This window comes from Bombus affinis, chromosome 16, assembly GCF_024516045.1.
Source record: "Bombus affinis isolate iyBomAffi1 chromosome 16, iyBomAffi1.2, whole genome shotgun sequence".
Taxonomy (NCBI): domain Eukaryota; kingdom Metazoa; phylum Arthropoda; class Insecta; order Hymenoptera; family Apidae; genus Bombus; species Bombus affinis.
The window spans coordinates 2,936,290-2,961,309 of NC_066359.1; the positions used below are offsets into that span (position 1 = coordinate 2,936,290).

Here is a 25,020-nt window from a genome sequence, read left to right on the forward strand (position 1 = left end):
GACTGTCGTGATTCATCGAACTTGAAATCGACGTTGGTTAAAAAAGTATATAGAAATTGCAAGCTGTTTATTGAATTTACTACAAAATTATCAAACAGCGCGAATAATCATCCTGTGAAATAAATGTGAAATATTATCCTACTAAATAAGTTTGAAGATTTATCAACATGACGATTAGCCGAGTCGTTTGTATCGCGAACAGAAATTAAATTCAAGTATACTTATCGATAATTTCCACGTGACCGAGTATACTTACGCTCGTCGATGTGCGCGTCCTGTACGCGGAAACGTCGGAATTAGGAGCGAAAGTGTGGAAAAGAGTTAGGCGTGATCGTTCTAATTAATCTCGCTTCGAATTAGTATGCGCATAGTGCGCAATATCGCATCTATAGGCGCGCATCTATGCCACGTAGAAAACGGGCTGTGGAAAAAGGCGCTCGAGGGCCAGCAACAATTGCACGCAAATTCGTCTGCTCGAATCGAAAGGAACACAGCGGCGAGCTACGCCGATCCGGTTGCTAGATATTCAGCCGACGAGTCAATTATCATATTAACAGCCGGAATGTCGTATCGCGACCGGTGTGACTTATTGCATCGAATATTTTCAACGCGCGTGGGCGTAGTCTGGCGAGGAGTCGTCGCGATCGAGTAAGCGATTAATGGATCCGATCTAGATTGCGCGTAGATCTCGCCGCTTTATCGTTGGCCGATCGTGTAGCAGTAGCTGCAGCTCTAGCCGAGAACGTACGTCGCGTCGTTCGAGGACGTCGAATTCCTTCCGCGAAAACAGGTTTCCACCGAGAGACGAACGAACCACGTTCTTTCCCTCTTTTCCATTATTCCTGACATTTCGCTCTTTTCAAAAGAGTTTTGAAAAGATCCATTGCCATCGCAGATCCACCAACGCACCGACGTTTTCTCGCCGGTATATCCTGTCGACCATCAGCTCCGATCGGAACTCTTATCCCGGTGTCTGAGGTGCGGATTTGCCAGCTTAGCTTAACCGACGATTCCTCTAGCAGCCAGCAACGAACTGTGTCCGTTTGAGTCGCAAGCAGTGCGATCGCGCTCTTTACATTTTGCGTGGAAAAGTGGCAGCGCATTTGGACGCTGACGACTGATGGCATTTTGTATTTCATTGTTATCTTGTCAGTAATTTTTCTCGAACGAAACTTGGAACATTCATGAAATAATAGCACGCATATTTAATGATATAGATGTATTTGATAAAGTAAGAAATATGACGAATGCTATTGTGTCGTTTGTTGCTCTTCGCAATCGATTAAGACGATTAATCGATCAACGTTGTCGCGCTGTTCGGGATTTTCCCAGCCTATTTCTTCGAGAACCCCTGGGACCCAAATGGATATTCTGCTCGACCCTGGAGCTTTTCCTGGGTTTTCAGTCTTCCCAGCGACTGCTTCTAGCTCGTTGTGTTTTATACTCTTGTCCAATTAACGATGGCTTAGGTATATCTTACATCGTGTAAATTAGCGTTGCACGCCATCGTATTTCACCATGAACTTGTCTCTCTATTTTACGTTTTATCGTTTTCGTGTCGCCGATATTATCGCATCTTGCCGGACTATGTTCTTCGGTTTCGGTGTCTGTACGTAGTTTCCAGTATCTCAGCTTTCGCTTGTTCACTTTCCACGCGCTTTCCTTGCTTTTCCCGACGCTCTTCTGCGACATTCGAGTAACAGCCCCATGGGAGGTTCTTCGTTGCAGTTCGGCGAAAAAATTCGTTAGCATAACGCGAATAACGCGTGCAAGTTGGGGATCGGGAAAAAGGAAAAAAAGGCACCGTGCGAGGTGGAAAAGCGGCGCCATATTAGAAGCGACCTGTTTCCAAACGACCGCCTTGGGAATCGACGCCTAAGCAGCTCCTCGAGACTGCCTTAACGAGACCTCTTCGCCTTTTTCTCCTTTTCCCGGCGTCGCGACGTTTGCCAATCTCGTCGCCGGTGAAATTCACGCGTCGATCGCTCGCCCCGCAGAAAAACTCACTGTCGGCCGTGGGTGGAGGAGAAGCGAGCGTGAACGTGAATGAGAATGTCTCGGGGATAACGAGAGACCCGGCAGCTTGCGAGATGGCGGCCGCAAAAAGCGGAGAGGACCGGCGCGCAAACGAACGAAAAAGAGCGAACGTCTCGCGGAGAAAGGAGAGGTAGCGGCATGATAAATATCCCTTAGCGCGAAAGTTTTTACCGAAGCAAGTGCGAACTGGCTTCTGCCCCTCGTCCCATCCGCCACGTTGCAAAAATTAACCCGTGAAAATGACGGATTTCCGATTTCCTGTTCTTCCAGCTGCTGCAGAATTCGACGTATTTTTGCTACAATATTTTCATCGATTTTTGTTTAGACGGGCGCGTAGGTTCGTTTAATTCGATCAATATCGTCTGAATTATAATGATTTTCGCGTAGAATGTTTAGGTTACGCGTATCCGGACAGTCGATCTCGCCGGTTTAGTTTCTTTCGTGAATTTATTTTTGTACGACTTTTGTAATTCATGTTTATTAACAAATAACGTTGACGAGGTTATATCTAGAGATATGTCGCTACGTGGAGTAAAATTACCCGAACGTCTGCGTCGCTCTGTTTTCGTGTTTATCGATTTTAAATGGTTGATATTCGCTCAAAGGCACAGAAATGCGTAGAAAGGTACAGAATCAGAGTTTGCGACGAGCGAACGTATCAAATGGATTGCACGATGAAAAAAAGACAGATAGAATCACCTGAGAGCTTCTTTTATCGTTTGCATACCTTCGTGTTTTTTCTATAAACACCTCTTCGCTTACCTGCCTTTATGATAATTAACTCTTTGCACTCCGTGTCGAGTGTGACTCGATATCAGTTTTTATCTGAGGAGCTCCTTTGTCGAGTCCCACTCGACGTTCTTTCATATACAAATCGATAGATGTCCTAGAAAAGCAGGATTGCATCCTGGAAATTGTTTCAAGATATATGATACACTTAAAAATTAGAAAATACAACAATAGTGTTAATAAAACTGATATTTAAGTGAATATGCTTCTTCCTTTATTTGTTTAAATTGTCTTATTTTCTAGTTGAAGTAAATTTCAAATAAAACACTTAAAAGCTGCTGATAACGAAATTGAAATAAAATTCGCAGTGCAAAGGATTAATTATTGCATCCTGGAAATTGTTTCAAGATATATCATACACTTAAAAATCAGAAAATACAACAACAAAATAAAGCTGGTATTTAAGTGAATTTCTTTCATCCCTTATTTATTTAAAATTGTCTTATTTTCTAGTTAAAGTAAATTTCAAATAAAATACTTAAAAGCTGCAGCTAACGAAATTGAAATAAAATTCAGAGTGCAAAGGGTTAAATTGTTTCAAGATATATCATACACTTAAAAATTAGAAAATACAACAACAAAATAAAGCTGATATTTAAGTGAATTTCTTTCATCCCTTATTTATTTAAAATTGTCTTATTTTCTAGTTAAAATAAATTTCAAATAAAATACTTAAAAGCGTTCGGAGCTGCTGGTAACGAAATTGAAATAAAATTTGCAGTGCAAAGGGTTAAATTGTTTCAAGATATATCATACACTTAAAAATTAGAAAATACAACAACAAAATAAAGCTGATATTTAAGTAAATTTCTTTCATCCCTTGTTTATTTAAAATTGTCTTATTTTTTAGTTAAAGTAAATTTCAAATAAAACACTTAAAAGCTGCTGCTAACGAAATTGAAATAAAATTCAGAGTGCAAAGGGTTAAATTGTTTCAAGATATATCATACACTTAAAAATTAGAAAATACAACAACAAAATAAAGCTGATATTTAAGTGAATTTCTTTCATCCCTTATTTATTTAAAATTGTCTTATTTTCTAGTTAAAGTAAATTTCAAATAAAATACTTAAAAGCTGCAGCTAACGAAATTGAAATAAAATTCAGAGTGCAAAGGGTTAAATTGTTTCAAGATATATCATACACTTAAAAATTAGAAAATACAACAACAAAATAAAGCTGATATTTAATTGAATTTCTTTCATCCCTTATTTATTTAAAATTGTCTTATTTTCTAGTTAAAATAAATTTCAAATAAAATACTTAAAAGCGTTCGGAGCTGCTGGTAACGAAATTGAAATAAAATTCGCAGTGCAAAGGGTTAAATTGTTTCAAGATATATCATACACTTAAAAATTAGAAAATACAATAATAGTGTTAATAAAACTGGTATTTAAGTGAATATGATTCTTCCTTTATTTATTTAAAATTGTCTTATTTTTTAGTTAAAGTAAATTTCAAACAAAAAACTTAAAAGCTGCAGCTAACGAAATTGAAATAAAATTCAGAATGCAAAGGGTTAAATTGTTTCAAGATATATCATGCACTTAAAAATTAGAAAATACAACAACAAAATAAAGCTGATATTTAAGTGAATTTCTTTCATCCCTTATTTATTTAAAATTGTCTTATTTTTTAGTTAAAGTAAATTTCAAACAAAAAACTTAAAAGTTGCTGGTACTGAAATTGAAATAAAATTCAGAGTGCAAAGGGTTAATATCAACATCTGTCGATTTCACCGAAAAATAACTCGGAAATGGCGGGACGACATGGAAAATGCACAAAACAAACTATCAAATACAAACGTGCAGATACTGACGAACGGTAGCCAAGAATATAGCGCGAGGTATTTTGCAAAATTGGCGATCGCGAGCTTTCACCGAGATCTTGCTCTCTTGTTTACTTTCCATCTAATGCACAAGATCCAATTACAGGCGGGGCATCGCTGCATTCGATTAATTGCATGACGCTGCAGCTGCTCGTCCCGTGCTCTCCCTCTTGATATTACGTTTCACGCTCCTAAATTTAGACGACTTTCCACAGCAGAACCACGTGCATCTTCAACTCGTCGTTCGTTAGCTACTAAAACCTTCATCTCGATACGATCTCTCTCGATTCTCGGTGATTTCGGCCCATTTTCCTTCTGTTGGACGACAAAATTTCTGACGACCAAGTCGCTGCTGCGGGAACCGTAAGGCCACAGGTAGAGTCGTAAGTTTAGCGAGGAATACGGAGCGTGACGTCGACTCGAAGCTCGAATTAACGGTCGTAATTCAGCTGCGCCAAGGGGTGCAACGGGGTGGAGTTTGGCAAAACATTCGCTCGTTATCAGCGTATGCCGCCGAGGTGGCGGAGCAACGCCGGCAAGAACCATTCGATATATCGATCGTGCTCGTGCAACTTGCACCCGACGTAAGCAGGCTTGCGCCCGAGTCACGAATTTGCACGAAACGATTCCTTTTCGCGGAACCGGGTGCAGGCAATGGTTGGAGGAAACGCGAATCCTGGATAGGCAACGTTGCAACGTTGAAATCGTTAATGAACGTCTAATTATACTTAGCCAGAGGCGGAGTCAATCTTCTCTTTCTCTCTCTCTCTGTCTTTCTGGTATAGGGATGTACGGAATATAAGGGTGAATGCACGATGGCGTACGTTAGAGGGATGAAAAAAGGGGGAGAAGCGATGATAGCGCGCGTGTCGAGCGAGAGCGGGCTTTGCGCGCGTAATTAAGATGTCCTCGGCAATTAGCTGCCTTTACGATCGACGTAAAAGCCGATCATTCCGCGCACGCACGAATCAGGTTCTTCTCTCGGGCGCAGCAAACGATCGCGTTGTTACGAGACATGTGGAGCACGTCGCGTCGCGACCATCTCTGTCTTTAGGCGTGGAATTGTCGCGTTTGATAGTAGATGGACCTCGTGCAACGATAAGCTCGCGGCCGAAGCTGGAACGCGAATACGATCGTGTTTTGCTCTCAACGAGATATTGAGCAAGGTATTGTCGATTCTTTTCTTTTTTCGTCGAGATATCCGCTGTGTTTCGTACGAGGCACAGCTGAGATCTCTGTAGATAGGGTGCCTGTACGTGGAAGATTGAGAAGGAAAAGAGCGAAGAGTCGTCTAACCAATCCGTTTCCGTGCGTTCTTTCAGCAAGGATGTCGAGCAGCGGCGTGACGAGCGGACCGGTGAGCCAGGTCTGTCGACCGCACTTCCACAGTTCCGTGCTGCATCCGTGGCTTTCGGGCAGCGGGGCGGACACTTCGAAGACGCCCTGGGGATTCCCGACGACGACAGGCTCGAGCGGCGGCGGCGCGGTCAGCGACGATAAACCGCAGAGCCCCCTGGGCTCGTCCTTGCCGCCGACAACCGGCAGCCTGTCGAGTCACGGCGGTGCCGGGGCTGGCCACCATCTGTTTTCCTTCCCGCCGACGCCGCCGAAGGACGCCACCCCCGACAGCATCACCGCCAGCACCACCTCCAGCACTACCAACAACAATAACAACAACACCAGTAGCGCAAACAACAACAACAACACGAGCAATCCTCTGTCAGGGTTAGGTGGCGGAGCGAGCAGCGAGTATCAAGCGGCGGTGGCCCACGCGGCGGCGATGGGCGTGTTCATGCACCATCAGGACGCGCTGGGTGCAGGGGGCGCGAGCTCCTGCGACGTAAAACCGAGCGTGATGTTAGGCCACCATCACGGAGCACCATCGCCGCCGCATCAGCAACACAACGGGACTACGAACACAGGAAACGCTGGGAACGGGACGAACGGCGGAGCGACCGGTCAGGTGAAGCAACGAGAAGGTAATAACCAGTCGGGCAGCGTGTCCGGCAGCCAACAGGCGAGCACCACGCAACAGCAACAGCAGCAGCAGCAACAGCAACAACAGCAACAAGAGGCTGCGTATCAGGGGAACAACGTGGCGGCGGGCGGTGGTGGCGGTGGTGGCGGTGGTGCGAGTTCACCGTCGTGTAGGGACAGTTACGCGGCCGCTGCCGCCGCCGCCGCCGCAGCCGCGGCCGCGGCTGCCTCCAACACCCACCATGCCACCTCCGGATCCCAGTACGACCCGGCAACCAGCGCGTATAACATGTACCAGCACCTGCAGTATCCTAGTACCACCCACCACCATCACCATCACCATCATCACGGCGCCTCCTCGTCGTCTTCTTCGTCTTCGTCCCACAACCCGCACAACGGGACCGCGGTTTCCGGTATTTTCGGGCATCACGCCGCCGCAGCCGGGGCCGGCAACGCGACCGGCGTGGCCGGCGTTAACGTCGACTCGAAGTTGTTGGTCGGTCACGCGCACGCCAACACGCCGAGCTCGCCTTCCGCGCAGCAGCAGCAGCAGCAAAAGCCCAGGAACAAGTCGAGGACGTCCGCCGGTAAGCGGCACGCCTACCACCTTTCCCTCTTACTTTCTCTTTTCTTTCGTTTTTCTTTTCTTATCCCTTGGGTTCTCCTTGATTTTCGGGATTCCTTGGTTTTCAAAACGCAACCGCCTAGTCTCCGCAAGTTTCTAGCCAGTTTTCGCAAGATCCAAGCCGCGCTTGCAGACTACGATAGAGAACTACGAACACGACATAATCAGACGTCTGATGGATTATTTCTGATAGATCATCGCAACTACACCGCGTTTTACCAGATTTACCATTCACCGACGCGTTACTCCACGCAGTCTAATCGCAAAAGTACACTGTCGGCGACGATCGACCTACCGTTTAGGATCATCGATGTCCGGCATAAATTACTTGCTCTCAATGGATTTTACTTTCTAGTAATACCATTGTCGATCTATCGCATTCGTATTAGCCGCGTCTTGTAACGTAGAATGCTAAGCGAGGTAAAATTTCTTGGAATTGTTCGACGGTGGCCACAAAAAGTACCGGCACAGTATTGTATCGCAGCATTTACATAACCATTTACGCGGAAGGTGTTTGTACACCGTGGTATTTATTACAACCTATTATTTATCATCGTTGTACGTATTATTCGCAATTAGTCAGCTATATCGAAGTATATGAAACTGAACTGCGCAACCTGACAAAATGCGCTTCGTCGTAAACCACAGGCGTGTGAGTGCCAATATGTTTTGTAGCCACTGTAGGTACCTGATACTAATGGCCGGCAGTGTGAGCACGCGTATTGGCCGAAAGTGCCAACGTATACAAGTAGGATAACATAGCAACGCGTGACAGTGAGCGATAGAGAAACAGAGTATCTACCTCGATCGTCTTTCTTTCGGTTATCTTGGTAGCTGCGCGGGTACCAACGTACTTGCGGAGACGAGGCCGTGCGAGTGCTGTCGTTTCTGGTCTTGGACTTTTTCCCTGTCTGGACGTAGCAAGTTCCACGCAGTAGAATGGCCAGTTCGTGATCGGACGAGCCTCGTTCCCACCGAAACGACCGCACCCCATTTCACTTTTTCTTTCCTTTGGTTTCACGTTAACGCTTTTGGTTTCCTTAATTTTGCTTGCACGCACGAACCCCGGTGCACTCGACCATCCGCAAGCACTCGAAGCACCGGGGTTCGCGCGGTTTTTCGCTTTCAGTTCCAGTATCCTTCGTTTGCTTTCACTTTTGTCACACCGGGTACTTTTTCGTTGGTTTTATTTATCGACTCGAGGTTCGCCTGCACGGCGTTCCTCGCGCCAATCGATATTCCTCGAGCACTCGTTCCTAGAATATAGCGAGGCACGAAGAACACCACTTCTTTCTCCAAGAAGAGAAACCTCGAGTCGTCTTTCTTTTTTTCTTTTCTTTCTTTTTCGATTTCGTTCCGTTTTTTCATCCCCGAACGAGCTTTTGGTGGCGGTCGTCTTTCGCTTACGGTTCGTTGATACGAACGACCAACACGTCTCTATATATATATATATTTTCTCTTTGTTTTTTTTATCGAAACGAGCTGAGTGTTGTCGGCGAGAGGGAGACACACCGACGCGTATTTTTGTATTTTTGCCTCACCGATGTGTTTTTTGAGTGGCACCCGCGAGACGTCGAGCGTGAACAGCACCACACCTGATTGATTTTTATGACGAACGTGGATGCACAGGGAGGGACACCGAGAACGGCAACGCCTAGACGTCTCTGATTCCGAACACATAACAATCTCGTTTATTTGTTTCGAACAACGTCTATGATACCGCAGACGTTGCACGGTAATGTCTCTCGATAATTGTCCGAAAATGGGCACAAGCGCCGAGCAATTATCGGATCGTCGAATCGACTCTGAAGCTACAGATGACGTGTGCCATTTTGCATGGGACGTGGAAAAGGACAACGCGAGTGAAAAAGGAAGAGACCCGAGGATTGCCTCTGGAAAACGAACCATATCGGCGAGACAATATTAACTGCGATGACGAAAGATTTTCAATGTTCTTATATACGTCGATCTCTTGGCAACGCGATATTCGCATATTTCCATATTTAATGACGTTAACTTACTTTCCGTCGTTAAACGCGATTTAAACTATACCGTGTTTGGTCTCGTTTTAATCAGAAAAGTCTGGCAAACTGGTTGGTCGAGGTTTAATTAAAGAAAAAGTCACAGGCAAAAGAGTTTCGTTATTGCGTTAGTATTGTCACGCTGACGTTTAAATTCGGATCGGATTACGCTGGTCAGCGGACGAGATTCGCGCTGCGTCAAAGGAAACTCATGGAAGAAGCTGGTCTAGCGATGCAGACGACGACCGGACATTTATCAAGTATGTACACCACGGTGGGCAATTATCGAGACGTTACTGTTGCTCTTATTTTTTTTCGAGGCGTCGGAGACGCTCGAGCGTCCGCTTGCAGGCGACTCGACTCGGCGCATTCCTTTCTCTGTGCCTTTCTCTCTGTATGGTTCTATTATATATATATATATTTTTTATAAATACACACAGGTGTAAGACACACACGCGCGGGCGAATCAGCACACACGTACCTGTTTCTTGTTTTTTTTTTCTATGTATCTCTCTATCTCGATGTGGTGTGGCTACATGCTACTCGTTTTTTGGTTTTGTCACTGGCAAAAATCTCCCTCTCGAAAAGAGTCTGCGGACCAACGTTTTTGCCGTGCTTTCTCGCACGATTTTTCTCTGCGCCACGTTCCAACGAAGCGTTCGACCGATCAACTCAACAGCCAATTCTTTGATCCGGGGAAACTGTGCCGCGGGTACTCGAGCCGTTTGACGGAAAACTAAAGGGCGGCCACTCGCCACAGCCGCAAAGCGGCAGGAAAATCGGCCAAAACGGAAATCTGGGTCGCCGCTGGCGATCGAAGGGGAGGTAGAAAGGGGCGGAGGGGAACGGGAATGGGAATGAAACGGTTGAAAAATGCCGGATACGTTGATTGCGGTAATAATAGCCGGTCTGCGGCGAGGACGGCGCGGCGTGGTAAAAATCCTAATTCCGGGAACAATGGCCCGACTTCGCGGCGTGGAAGTCCGCTAATTAAATCGACTTACGACACACACAACGCACAGCGTGCCAGCCTCGATGACTGCGAAGCCAGACAAATCCGTGGATCTCGTACAAAGCTACGACCAAATGTATCTAAATGCTCTTTTAAATCGCTAGAATTCCAACTATATTAATTACAACCGATATAACTTATACAGGGTGTCTTCTAATAAACGAGCAATGTTTGAGTAATCGTTGCGGTACCTAAAAGCGATAAGAACGTGGCTCGTATCCACTTGGGCTTCTTCGATCTCGTTTACGAGATACAGCGAATTTTCTCTTCCATCGTTTCGTATCTAATTTGTCTTCGGATATGCCGCAAACGATTTTCTTGTGTTCGAACGCGTGTCCGCAGACTTGCAGACGTCCGTCTCGCTATCGATGCGCGACTCCTTCGATCCAGCCAGATATTTCTTAAATTTGTCGAAATCCTCGTTCAATTTTATGGCCGTGTGTTCCAAGAACTTGAAGAGGTGTGGATTATACGAGAGACTTGGAGTACGCCCACGAGGAAACGTGCAACGTACGCGTGCATTGAGACGCAAGGAAGTAAATTTGAGTACGAAGGTAATCAGATACGAAATGATAGAACACCAAACTCGTTACGCAAGTATATCTCGTAAACAAGATCAAACGGCGTCGATTGGAAGGCTTTTTTTCAACGCTGTATCCGTTGCTGAAATATCGCTCGCTTGTTATGAAACAGCCGGTATACGTTATAGTTGTATGGTTTCGGTAATTGGAAAAAGAAAAAAAGAAAATCTAAAAATTCTTCGTTTTGACGAGTTGTTGTGGCGCGAAGGCTGTCCGCGAACAGAACGGACAGCTTTTGCGCGAAAGGACCGCGTCACGCCGCGCCTATCGAGTCGAAAGTAAAAATTTAGCATTTCTAATTCGCGAGAGTTACGGGTCTCGAAATACACGCGACGCGTATAATTTTCATCTTCGTTAGAATGTTTCTTTCGGCTAATAGCCGTAGAGAGATTTCTCTGCCGCGGATGCTTTTATTAATTAATCGTTAACGAAGACGCGTGTTTTTGCCACAAGTGAAAATTGCAATTAACGAGCCAGCTCATATTCCGTTGCTTTTCTCCTCGCAGCGTTTCATGCTCTTTAATTCGAGCGTCGTTTTCGTAAAAAAAATCATCGTAGGCCTGGCGATTCGAAAGTTTACACGACAACGTTTCATCCGCAACCATTTTCGCGCAGCAATCGTTCGCAATCGGAATTGAGAAGAAGAAGAGGAAGAAGAAGAAGAAGAAGAAGAAGAAGAAGAAGAAGAAGCAACAGCAAGAGTCGCCGGGCCAAATTCGTGACGGAACGCCGGTTTCCTCGTCCTGGATCATAATTCATCCGTTTATGGCAAAAGTGGCACGGCTTCCATCGGTCTCGTTCCCCCGGTCGAACTCGTCTTTTCGTCGAAACAATCCGCCTCTTTCTCGTAAACATCGTTTTCTCGGACGCGATACCGAGACGTTAACGATCAGCGATCGCAATTAAAACAATCTCGTGTAGTCGTCTGTGAATGAACGTGCGGACTTGCGACACGATAAATCGCGTTGAAAGAGCAAAGATTACGATTAAATTAGAAATCGTCGGATGTATCTTTTCTTCTTCTTTTTTTTTCCTTTTTTTTTTTTTCTTCTAATATTATCCTGCCCCTCTGATTAATCGAAGAGTTTTCAAATCGCTCTTTGGCCACGTCGGTTGCGTAAGATTCGATACGAAATACGCCTGGGCGCAGTCTACAGATCTTTTGCAGTCATGGCGAACGCTCGGTTCAATCTCGAGGAGGATGCAGCTCGAAGGACCACTTCGAGAGACGCGGATTTCACGGCTCGAGGAAAATTCTTGCCTTTTCATCGGATAAAAATTCCCCCCTCCCTTCACTTCTCTTCTCTTCTCTTCTCCCGTCGTACGATTCCCAAAACTTTCAGGCTCGTTCCTCGTTAGGCAAATAGAGAGTAGTCAAAACGATAAAAAGTACGTTTGATCGATTTATGGCGAGTACACAGCGTGTTACGATTTTTATCAAAGTATACGAATGAACGATCGGTTATTATCTAATTAGGAGCAACGGCTATTACTTTTTCATGAAATCACGCCATAAATCTGTAATTGCGTTTAAAAAAACGTAGCAGTAACATACTTTGATATTTATTATACGCAGGTACTGCTGTAATTAACTACGGTTAATTGCCGCTGTAATTAAGAAATTTGAAAAATCCGAAGACGAAGGATTTGTTAGGTAACAAATTAATTTTATACGTCCTGGGAATTGCACACGTCGCTTTTATCATTGCACATTGATTTCCAGTAATCGGTTAAACCGGTTGTAGTATTAGTATCGTACGTAGTTAACACGATTATAAGAAATATAGTCATCGCCGTTTAATTTCTCTATAATTCTATAACTACATATTTTACAACCATAACTGTCCCATTTCTTTCTTCTTCGTCACCCTATCTCTTCAGACGTCTCTTCTTCTTCATCTATTTTACTCGTAGAACAGTCTGTATCTCTTCGTACATCTTCTCTTTACTTAAATCATTTTGCTCGTAACAAGCGTGAAATACACAAAGGATAGGAAGATCACGTTAAATGGTAAAACCAAGTAATCGAAAGGTACGCGTATTGCGATGCATCTCGGGTCGCGACAGACCCAGGTAGAATCAAACGGACGATAATTAATCATGGAAAAAGAATACGACGCCTGAAACTTTTGATCCTTCCCTTTCCGTGTGCTGTCTGGTGGGGGTTAGAACTAACGATACCAGGTCTGTTCATCCTTCGTCGTGCAATCCCATCTGAAACGTCGTCCCCGCTATTAACAAGCCGCTATCGGACGATCGTGTTCGATCCACGAGTCCTTCGAACGGCCACGGTCCTAAAGAGACTCTGCTTTTGCTCTGGTAATCGCTTGATATGGTATGTCTGCAACTGCATGCGACTCCCATCACCGATCTTCGTGACTTGGTGTCCGCGTCGGGCACGCTGACTCGTCGAAATCCTCCCGTTTTCTTCTTAAACGATCTTCGTAGACCTTCAAATTTTCCAGTTGTTCGGTCGTTTCGAGAAGTCAGCGTGCTCGAGCTTTTTCCCGATACGCTCGATCGGACGATATTGGAACGGAATTCTTCCAAACATTCGACTGTCAGGATACTTTCGCATGGTCGGAGCTTAGTGGAAAGTGTAAAATTAAGCGAAATGAAAAGTAACGGAGGAAGAATACCATTGCTGTTCGTTCGATCGACGTCACCGAACGTAGCTTCTCTTTGACACGAAGCGTTCGAACACCGAGGGATTAATCAATTTGTTGTTTTGACGGTGCGACACCGACAGAGGGCCGCGAGTGTGTGAACTGCGGCGCAACTTCTACGCCTCTGTGGAGACGAGACGGCACTGGTCACTACCTCTGCAACGCTTGCGGACTCTACTACAAGATGAACGGACAAAACCGACCTCTCATCAAGCCGAAACGACGCCTGGTAAGTACCTAAGCTGAATCATTTTGCTACACTGGCGTGCGCAAGTACTTGGACACCTGGCGCCATCGGAAAATTATATTATATTTATATATTTCCAACGAACAATGACTCTTCGATTAACCGGAATCAAACGGTCCGCCAAGTCAAAGTCGAAGGAGGAAATACACGCGCGTCTATGGAGTTTCATATTCACCTGCGATAATAAAATTTCCGAACGTGTTATTCTCAGAACGCTTGTGATTTTCGTACAACTTGTATCGTTTTATCTATACTAATTAATATTAACTAACGTTCCCATCAGTATGTACCAAGCGTACATGGCCGTTGTACGTTTCATTTATCTGTGATAATTCGTGAGTGTCGAAATGCTTATGCATGCCGGTGTATTTTTACTCGGGAAGGATCGAAGACGCACACAGCCTTCGTGCCATTTGCATTGTAAAGTCGTAGAAAGGAAACTTTACGTAACGACCAGGCGTCGTCGAAAAATGTTAGTTGGAACGTCGGACCTTGGCTAAGCGGTTTGACCTGTGCGCGTATCGGAAATCCGAGATTACAGAGCCGCTTGCAAAAGCGTCAGTGGGTTTTCGTTCGGAGTAAACCGGAGGCAACCGACGAATCGTCTAGGAGCTGGTGCACCTGTCTGCCTCGTAAAAGCGTGTCCTTGATCGTTTCCTCGGTGCGCATCGAGCTGCACATTACACTTAATTAATACACGCTCGCGATACACGGCAGTTGTGTGTTTCTCGCGATATGCAGATGCAGTCATCAGAATGCAAGATAAAACAAGGCCAAGCTAATTTCCTATATACACGGCTATTAACACACCACGTTCCCGTCCGCGTATTCCTCGTCGATTCCGGCGTTACGAGCTGTCCGAAAATCGCGCACAGACGATTTTCCATCAAAGGAAAATGGTGTCTCGTTCGAGCAGGTTTGTTTTGGCAAAACGATCGTTAGTGCGTTAAAACGAGCGAAGCTTCGATTCGAACGCGTTTCCCAACGATTCGTAGTTCGCTTCTGACAAATGTCTTTCGACGAAGAAAACTGCTGACTTTGAAATTGCACTGTAGCAAATAGCAGCAGGAAGATATATGCAGGTTGGCCGTGAGATACGATCAATCTGGTTCGATCAAATGCCATGAATATCCATTAGCGCGCAGCCGCAAAAAATCATAATTTATCGTTTCGCGGCTTTGCACCTTTCTCGAATGAATTATTTGTTGCGAGTTTGACAAAACTGAGTCTCGGCCAGCAGCGAATATACCACCGTGCGACGCGTTAGAAATGGAAATTTCGGATCACCGGGTATCGGTAGGGGCGGATCGATAACGCGAAGGGTAACCGGGGCTTTCGTGCGATCGGCTCGTACGACTCGTGCGAATTCCATCTATTTTCGTCGAGCAGACGCTCTGGCACTTACGCAGACGGAATGGCGAAACTCGATATCTTCCCTCCTTCCTACGTCAGATTCATAAATTTCCACGGAATAGCTGGCTTTGGGAAAAACGTTCGGCCGACGAAATCGCTGAAGAATCGTCGATTCGAAGTGAAAGTGCAGGCTTTCGGCCAGTGGATCGTGGCGAGTCGCGTTCGCGAGAGAAGAGCCTGCATTCCGCGGATGCAAAAGCGCATAGCACGGTGACGTTTCACTATCCCTCTCGCGCGCTTTCTCCCGTGCGCGATAGAGCAAAGCTGATGGATTCAAGCTTTTTCTCGCCGCCACCTGCTCCTCTAATTACGCCGCTCACGCACGCACTAGATTTATTAATCGTCGCGTTTTTGCCATCATTTGTCGGCCGGCTGCCTCGGCCTATCAACTCGCCAAGCGCCATCTCCAGCTTTTGTTCAGGTTCGCGCGCAGATCAACAAATCGAAGCGGTTTCCAACGAGTCGGATTTTTTGTCCAGCGAAATGCCATTGGTTTTCGAAGTAGGAAAACTGGAAACTGTTGCAGAGAAACGGGCAAAGCGGGAAATACATCCGCTCGCGGCCGTTGCTCATCCCCAGGGTGCAAAGATCGCATAGTTGTTAAAACTTTCTGCTCGTTTCATTTATCGTTTCATCGGTTTCCACGTGGAAGATAGTCATCGAGACTCGAACATTTATTTCTTCGTTGATCATAGTGTTTTAGTAGAAAACTGTAGCTAAAGAGACGCGCGTAACGCGAAGTGTGTAGTAAATACGCGTCTCTCGGTTCCTACACCAAACGGAGCTGATCGCTCGCGAAGTGCGCGCGAATGGCAGAAAATTCGAAGCGCGTGTTTGAAACGCTGCAACACCGTACGGAAAAACGCTCGATACCATGGAACAGTGGCCTGAATAATTCGTCCGCGATATAGTTGGTTTTCCCGGAAACAGCGAGGGTCTAACGATCGCCGCGTAGTCGGCGTCAGCTCAAATATTATGACAGCGCGACGAGCCGAGCCCGCCCACCTATCACTCACACAGAGAGGACGTACTCGCGTAGATCGGTAGGCGCGAGCCGAACCTATAAAATATGTATCGGTTTAAACCGGTAGGCGTCGCCTGATCGCCGGCACGCGTGTCACATTTTCGGCCCGACGCTATAATTTTCTTGCCGTGGCCATTTCCTCGGGCAGCAGCAGGCTTTCTCTGCGCTGTGTGTTTTAATAATCGACCACCGGTCTCCACGAAACTTTGCCCTCCATGTTACGCGAAAGCACCGGTCACGTCGAATAAATCATTCACTAGCGTCGTATTTTTTGGTAATTGCTACGAGCCTTGTTCCCTCGCTCGCCTTTTCCCCGTTGCTTCTGATATTTCGAGCTTCGGCTCCTTCGACTTGCCATCGAACTCGGACAGAGCGTCGGGATCGATTAATTTTTGCTTAGAAATACGTACAAGACGAATATCGGGCGATAACATAACGCGTAATATTTGGATTCCTTAAAGGTTTGTCCCGAGTGCAACTATATTCCTCTAACGCACGCTTTTATGTACGTTGATCCAGAGTATCCATCTAACCGCACTGTAATTTCTAGCTGCTCTTACACATTTACAGAAGGTAGATTTACACCAGGTAGAATTCTACCATTTTTTGTACTAATTTCATAGAGCAATTCGCGAGACAATAGATTTGTGACGACACTCGACAGTTAATACCATTACTCGACGCTAATTAGAGTCGAACGACGATAGCGTAGTGGTTAGCGACTTAGGTTGCGAACGTTGGGAACCGGGTTCAAATCCCGGCGAACGTATTCCGATTTTTCTTTCCACGATTCTTAAATGAGAAGAAAATGCGACATCCACATCCGCAGCAGACACTAACTCGGTCCCTACAAGAGCAGCAGCGCACTAAACTAACAAACTAACTACGATCATAACACTATTCTACCTCAGATTGGTTAATATGAAAGCAGCCATCACTAACTCGGACCCTACACGAACGAGCAGTAGCGCACTAACTATAACAAACTAACTACGGTCATAACACTACTCTACCTCGGATTGGTTAGTGCGAGTGCAGCTATCACTAAGGTCGGCCCCTACAAGAGCAGTAGCGCGCTAACTAAACAAACTAATTACAATCATAACATTACTCTACCTCAGATTGGTTAGTGTGAGAGAAGCCATCTAGCGCAGTAGCGCACTAAACTAATAAACTAATTACCAATCATAACACTACTTCACCTCAGATTGGTTAATATAAAAGCAGCCATCACTGTTATAGTGCGTGCTGTTAGCATTTGACTCATATCCAATGGAGAATTCCTCATCACTGCCATGCTCATTCTACAAAACAGATTGATTTAAAAACGTATATTGAATCATTCGTTTTCGGTTGTAATTCGGGACGTAGCTAAATATATTGTTGTGATTAGCTCTACAAGTAATACGATTTTCTAGAACTTGGTTTCTTAACCCATTTGCATCATGGCCCTAATTAAGAGGACTGGTCTTATGACCACGCGCGGTCAATGATAGGTGCAGTTAAATGACATTCGAATTCTTCATGGAGTTTATCTAAAATATACTATTCAAAACGATTGGTAGACCCCATGTTACTTCGCCAACATCGCATCTTACATTCTTCATAACAGAGGGAAAAAGAAAAGATTATTTATTTAAAAAGAAAATAAGAAATAAGAAATTAAATCATATTATTTCCCGTGGAATTCTTTAAAACGGTCAATACAATAAACTGATATAAGCGAGATGCTGAGAAACGGGTCAAACGTGATTTCTCACATCTAAAGAATACTTGACGGCTGAAATAAAAAGCAGTCGCAGCGTAATAATCCGCGCTTCGATGCAAATGAATTAACTTATGGTCCAATCTATTGTTTCTATTATACAGTATTCAAACAAATTGTTCAAGTTGATAGGTTTTCTAAGCACATTTGTATTCCGGTGTGCGTATATCGTTGGTAGGTTTTTTAACGCAACATGTTACGTTATAAAGGTGAATCGTGAAGCGGACAGGATGCGATAAGTGGGAAACGTGAGTTATAATTGGAAGGGAAATTTCGAAATAGGATACCGTGGAAGGAAAAGATGGGAATCGTTAGTTACACCGAAACTGAAGGCTGCGCTATGAGATACAAATTAAAAATGGAAATACGACAAGCTGGGTATTAAAAGGGAAGGAAGAGTCGGCCAATGTGTAGTACAAGGTTGAAAATAAGCAAGTTATGGAATTACAAAGTAGCAAATTAAATCAGTAGCCTTGTAACACGGTGTATAACTTTGTAAATAACGTCGATAAATTAGCATTTTTCCACTTCGGATCTCTCAATACGCGGTTCATTCGCAGCACAATTATTTAGCCCTTCGACGCTCCCATGAAATTTATAGTTTCGATACAACAAACCTGTACGTTTCCTACGTTGCGATATACTCGTGTTGGCGATAAACAGCGTGAAAAAGAAAGCAGAGAGTGTGAACGTACAACGTTGGTCGTAACAAAGCGTCGTCGAGGGGGGACAGGGGTCGATCGACCCCCTCGCGAGACCTCGTGGAAAAAGGCCCCGAAAAATAGGAGGAGCCACCCGGGCCATATGCTTTTCGCACAATATGTCGCGTTTTTACGGGGCCGAGCCATGGGAGCGAATCCGGTCGCAGATGTGACGAGAGAGGAGAGAAAGAGGGCCGCCGATACGATCAGCGAAACAAAGGGCGGCCACCACCAGGTATTCACCCCCTTCTTCCCCGTACTCTGTCTCTGCGCCGAAATAATAAAGTCGTGGCACATATCGGGCCACGTGAAAACGCATTGTGCCGACGTGTCTCTTCCACGGAAATTCCAGCCGTGCGTTATTATGAACGGGTACGGTCTAACGTGCTCGAAAGCCCCGATGGGCCAGATAGCAAGGGTTGAAACCCTCTCTTCGTCGCTCGGCGCGTCGTCCCGCTCAACCGACCGCCGCCATTTTTGATTCGTTGCGCAGATAGCCTGGAACAGCTGGCAAGTTTTCGCTGCTGCTTTTTTTTCCTCTCTTCCTTTCTGTCCGCGCCGCGTTTCTACCTTCTCTTTTTTTCTTTTTTGCCGGTTCCTTGCCCGGCTGGATGTCTCTGTTTTATCGGGCCGCAACAGGGGCGAGAACCACCCCTGCTGTCATTGCTTACGGTTACCTTCGTAGCGAACGTGCGTTTGGTTATAAAACTATCGCGGGGTATTTGGCTTTGTTTGTTACGGCGGAGTTCGATTTGTTCGAACGAGATTTTGCTTAATGCCCGATCAACTCAATTTTTGCAAGCTTCAGTCGAGCTATTAGGTCGTCCGAGAAGTTTCTTTCGTTTTGTAATCTGATAAATTGTTTTATATTAGTTTGTTGAATTATGTACGAACGTGATAATAGAACTATGACGAAATGGATCGTACCTGATTCAATAAAATAATATGAAACAGAAATTGTCTATTATCATTTTAGAAAACGAAAGAAACTTTCCGGACAAGCTAATAATTAACGTAGCGTAAGCTTCTGTCGTCCGGACGAGAAATAATACAAAACGAGGAAAATTGGCGAGGTTCCATTACGAGAACTCCGGTTCTATAGAAGACAAGTTCAGATAAATAGGGTTTTATCGCAGTGGACGCCGCGTTCAGACTATTCGCGTCAGTATCCGAACCGATGACTCTGTCGAGTCACTGTCGACGCAGCTTACGAGGAACACCGTCGAGAGCAGCTCGTGATAGTTTCAAGCTGCAGATCCGGCCACGAGCTAAGTTCAGCTAAATTCGAGAACGTTCGCTTGGCATCTGTACGAAACTGTGTGCACCGGAAGCACCAGTTATAGCAAAAAGTATACAGATAACGATCACGTCTAATCCGACTTACTGGGCGCAGTTTTCTGTACGAAATCGCAGTGACGATTTAAATTTCATCAATTAAAATTCATCGACACTCCGAAGCAGAACTGTAAGAGCGAACGTAACTCAACGATGAAAGTCATATCGAGTGAGCGAATCTATGGAGCAGATTTAGTAAGTTCGTGGACGAGGAGAAAGATGATCGAAGGAGGTAAATAATTCTGTTGCTTCGAATTGTGAACGTTGCAAAATTGCAACACGTTGCACAACGTGGTCCATGGCTGACGTTAAACGTCCCTTTCGTTTCATGCTCAAAGGCATTTTCTACGTTTACATTTAAATGGAAAGCAGGTGGTCGGTAACTGGTGGTACAAGCAGAAAGGGGGTGATTCTACGCGAAAAAAGAAGTCGAAAATATAGAATAAAAATTTTTCGTTTGAGGCTTTGTTTTCGAGAAAATCAACTTTGAATTTTCGCTCGGTACGCGTGCACTTTATCACGTCTCGTTATAACGGATCTCACTGTAGATGGTTGTCTCAATTGACGTTATGTTGATAAACACTTCCAGTTGTCTATTCTGAAGGAATCGCAAGTTGCGAGCAATTGAAAGAAAAGATTATTGTAGCCTTTCATACTTTAAAACAATCGAATACGTTAGAAAGTGTTCATAGAAATTTAATTAGAAGAGCAGAAGTGTGTGTTCGGCAGAATGGGCAACATTTTCAGCAATTTTTGCAATAATAAACTTTATTATTACTTCATATTATTCATTATGTATTCCTAATTTTCCGTTACGGCAAAAACAAACTTAAACTGCGATAATATCCATCGAAACAACGATCTACAGTGAGATCCGTTATAACGAGACGTGATAAAGTGCACGCGTACCGAGCGAAAATTCAAAGTCGATTTTCTCGAAAACAAAGCCTCCAACGAAAAATTTTTATTCTATATTTTCGACTCCTTTTTTCGCGTAGAATCTCCCCCTTTCCGCTTGTACCACCAGTTACCAACCACCCTGTATATCTACCTCCCCTCTTATCCACTCTATTATATTGCAATCCCTTAATTATTCTGTCTCTAAAACTATAGCAACTTTTGGGTTTTAGCCTCCTCGCAGTGCTTCCTTCTTGTCGTTCTTCCCCGTCTTGTATTGCCCTTCTCTTCTCTGTTATTGCCTTTTGTTCTATTAGTTCTTCTCCAGTCTCGTTTAGTATTTTTTCTGTGTCCTTTGGTCCTCCCGTAATTTCACATTCTTCTATTACATGTCTCAGGTCTTCTTCTTTCCTTTTACGTAGCCTTTTTCTCCCTCTTCTTTCCAGTATTCCCTCGCTTTGGTCTCGTTTCCACATCTGAATCTCGCTAATATTTTTCTGTCCTTTCACTTCATCCTCCCTTCCAAGTATTTTGGTAACTCTTCTTTGGTCATTTCTCTGTAATGTATGTTATAGTATCTATTTTATTACCAATTTATTATCGCGTGGCAGAAAATATTTTCAAGCCCAACCTTGCTCGGTTTAACTCGCCGCTGAACCTCCGGCTTGGGATGCGCTGAAATACACGCGGAACTCGACGCGCGTTGCGTTCGACGAGAGGAGAGGAATCGCGAGGGCGAAGATACTCGGCGGAAGATTTTCCAACGAGCGAATCCTCGAGAACGTCGTGCAGCCACGAGCAGAGAGGCAGAGGGCATGTGGGGCAGCGGAGGGGCCAGGCTTCTGCGAGGAATCGCTCGTTAACGGCTGTCCTACACGCTCTCCCTTTTCTTCCCTCTCGTCCTGGCGATGGTTATCGCGCGCGCCATGCCACGCCGCGCCGTGCAACGCCGAGTTACGGTCCTCCGGGCGTTCCTGGACATTCCGGTGGCAACAGAAGCGCCAGCGTCGCTCGCGGCACCCGTTAATCCGGCCGCAGGAATTTTTTCCCCGAACTCACCGTCGTCTCGCGTGCCCTTTGACATTTTTTTCGCCGAGTCCGTGGTATCTCGAAGGGGAAGGGGAAACTCGAGAAGAAAATTCGTTTCTCCGTTACCTCTGACTCGGCAACGCGCACAGCGGCTTTCCTATGGCTCGCAAACACGCACGGCACAGACAGAGCACAGTACCTGACGTCGAGGTACCGGAAAGTACGCGAAGAAACAGGAAGTGAAAGTTTGGTGGGAAACGCAAGATGCGAAAATCGGGAAGAGGCAAATACTGGGAAACCTGGTTGTTGCTGGGAGGAGCTGGACGGAGTTCGCGAAATATCTGAGCCGCAGATGGGTTCGTTGAAACGTTTAAGAAGACGTAGAAACAGCTAGGAATCTGCAAGATTGTGTAGCCACGAGAAAAGTCGTCGTGAGAATAAAATATCGAGACACGATACATCGGAAGATGCAGCGAACTGATCGAGATGCGATTGATTGCCACGCTTAAAGAAAGCAACGAGAAAATAAGCCACGTAATGCTAGTTCATCGAGCGAGGAATCGAGCGAGTGTGAGAGGAGTAGATGAATATGTGTGAGCATGTGTTGCACCATAGCCCTGTTTCTCGAATGAACATCCGACAAACGTCCAATCTTTCTCCGCGCCTCGTGGTCGTCTCTTACAGCCACGCGCAATCTTGCGCGCTGTGCTGCAAAGATTTTCGAGTATCGAGTTGCGAGAGACGGCCACGTGTCGCGAGCAGGAATCGGCCAGCGACTCTTCCGAGAAAAGAATCTGGTCCGCTTGGCGCGGAATCTCGAACGACCGACGCTGCGGGTCGACGAAGAAAACGTCGTTCGCAGTCGCACAATGCGACTAGGTGTCGTCGTTATCCGAGACAAGAATCTACATCGCCATTGTTGCGATTCGCGCGTACAGTTGAATTCGTGAAAGCGTTGTCGCTCGATTTTCCTGCTGGTCGAAAGTAAAGCGAGTTTTCGCCGCTTTCCGAGACCCATCACGTGTTAATTATTATACGGAAGTGGACGTGCCAATGGAAGAAGCAATTGCTGGATGCTCGTCGTGGAAGCTTCGAATCTTAGAAACAGAAGAAATAAACCCGAAGAGAGAGAGAGAGAGGAGGAAACGAAGAGGAAAAAAAGGCGATTTCCCTGGCAGGCGGATTTCGTGAGATCGGCACGGTGGTTTATGAGCAGCACACGCAGCCATGGTCGGGGGCAGAAACGTCGACTGAATTATGTACCAGATGCAAATGTCGTCGTATTGTCCGGTGCCGGCGGCGTGCTCCATCCATCTTTCAGCTTCCTTGAAAATTCCGCTCATGAGAGACGAGATTTGCATCCGTTCACACTTTGAATACGTCGCTGTCCACCACCGGAGATCCAACCGCGCTCCACTGCTCTCTTTTTCTTTCTTTTTTTTTTCCTCGAACGAGAAGGCAAAAGAAAAAAAGAAGAAGAAGAAGAAGAAGATCGTGTCGCGATTCGAGATCTTCCTGTCGATTTCTTCGCCCCTTTATTTCTTCGTTGCTTCTCTGCCAAGTAGAAGTTACTATTTGCTGGAAGGAACAGGTTCCTTCTTCGATGCTCTTCGAATCCTGAAATTCTTATCATCCGCTCGAATCGCGAATTAGACCGACGATCCTCTTGCCGAGCGAAGTTGCGAACGTTTTTGTCGTCTGCGATCTCAAGCAAACAGCCAAATCGCACGAAATTTCAGTCATAAAGCCGCGCGTGATTCCTTGTCGTCGCGACGTTGACGTAGTTTTCAGACGCGGACCACGCGATGCAAACGAGCGATCCGCCGATCGACGCCGGCCAATAAGTTGGTCGCGCGTCTCGTTTCGCCGCACGACAAGCGCCACGATTTATTTCGCGAATTTATGCCGGCCACGATTGCCTACGTCTCTCGGCTGCACCAGTCGGAAGCAATTTACAAGTTAATAGGTTACGCGGTCTTCGACCCTGCATTTATTCCCTGCGATCGCCTAATTGGCTGGTCTACCTCTTTCGTGGCCTAAAGGCGTCCAGCTTCTCATCCAGCTTCACGCTCCGCTGTCGAATTTTCCAATCCCCGCCGCTCGCTGGAAAATCGTGCTTGCTTTGACGTTTGAACGGTAGGCACACGCAAACAGTAAACGCTAGCACATTTATCGCAACATTTACGTTTATTGAAAGTGTCGAGGTTATTGGATGCATGAACAGAGGAGCGCGTGGATAAATTATAAAGTGGAAAATATATTTTAATACACAAGTGTAACTACAAGTAGAAATATAATTTGACCTGGTCCAGATCCGCGCGAAAACCCCCAACCCATCGTCGCCTGTCTACTGTCTATGGTCTGCCTTCGTCCCAGTCTGCTGTCTATACGCTGTGGATGGCTTCAGAAAACTAAAAACACCAGATATAGAGTTTTCTTACGAGTGGTGACCACACCAACGGAAAGAGCCAATGAGATCTAAGCGAAGTAGCGTGAAACATAGAAAGAGGATCGAGGTGTAAGTCACATCGGAGTGTACAGCGGACGAATTGGGACATTGGGTTGGCAACTAAGTGATTTTGTCAAGGCCACCTAATGACAATCCTAATGCCTTTCCTTCTTCCCTATTTTGCATCTACAGCATGGTAAACCTATCTTACCATTTTTGCAATTTAACAATTTGATGTGTTCCATTGTAGTTCAGCTTCTCATCTATCGGGTTGGAGACCGAGGGTTTTGTCATTAGGTGGCATTGACATTGCTAAATTGCTAAAATTGTCAAATCACATCGTCAAATTGCAAAAATGGTAAAATAGGTTTGCGATGCTGTAGATGCAAAATAAGGAAGAAGGAAAGACATTGGCTTGGTAGGTAGATATTAAATAGCAGGGACTGTGCTAATACTTACGGGCGGCAGTGTACGTTTGGAGAAGGGTGGAGAATTTGAATTTGAATCGCAATCGATGCGATAATAAGAGAGTGGAGTCGAGAGTGGACACCGTTAGCTCGAACAATACTTTTTTCTCGTGGCCGGCCGGCTACTTAAGATTCGGCACGCCACGATTGGATGACC

At 45.4% G+C, this 25,020-nt stretch overlaps 1 protein-coding gene across 9 annotated transcripts in view; it reads left to right on the forward strand.

The window, feature by feature from the left end:
• Nucleotides 1-25,020, forward strand: part of LOC126925478 (GATA-binding factor C-like) — a 96,438-nt gene that overhangs the window by 18,424 nt on the left and 52,994 nt on the right. For 6 of the 9 annotated variants that reach the window (XM_050741041.1, XM_050741043.1, XM_050741042.1 and 3 more), the window contains exons 3-4: nt 5,977-7,218; nt 13,620-13,762. In XM_050741041.1, the coding sequence (XP_050596998.1) occupies nt 5,977-7,218; nt 13,620-13,762 (1,385 nt within the window). Of the gene's footprint in view, nt 1-5,976; nt 7,219-13,619; nt 13,766-25,020 lie in introns of all 9 variants that reach the window. The other 3 variants (XM_050741045.1, XM_050741047.1, XM_050741049.1) reach the window with 2 other exon arrangements.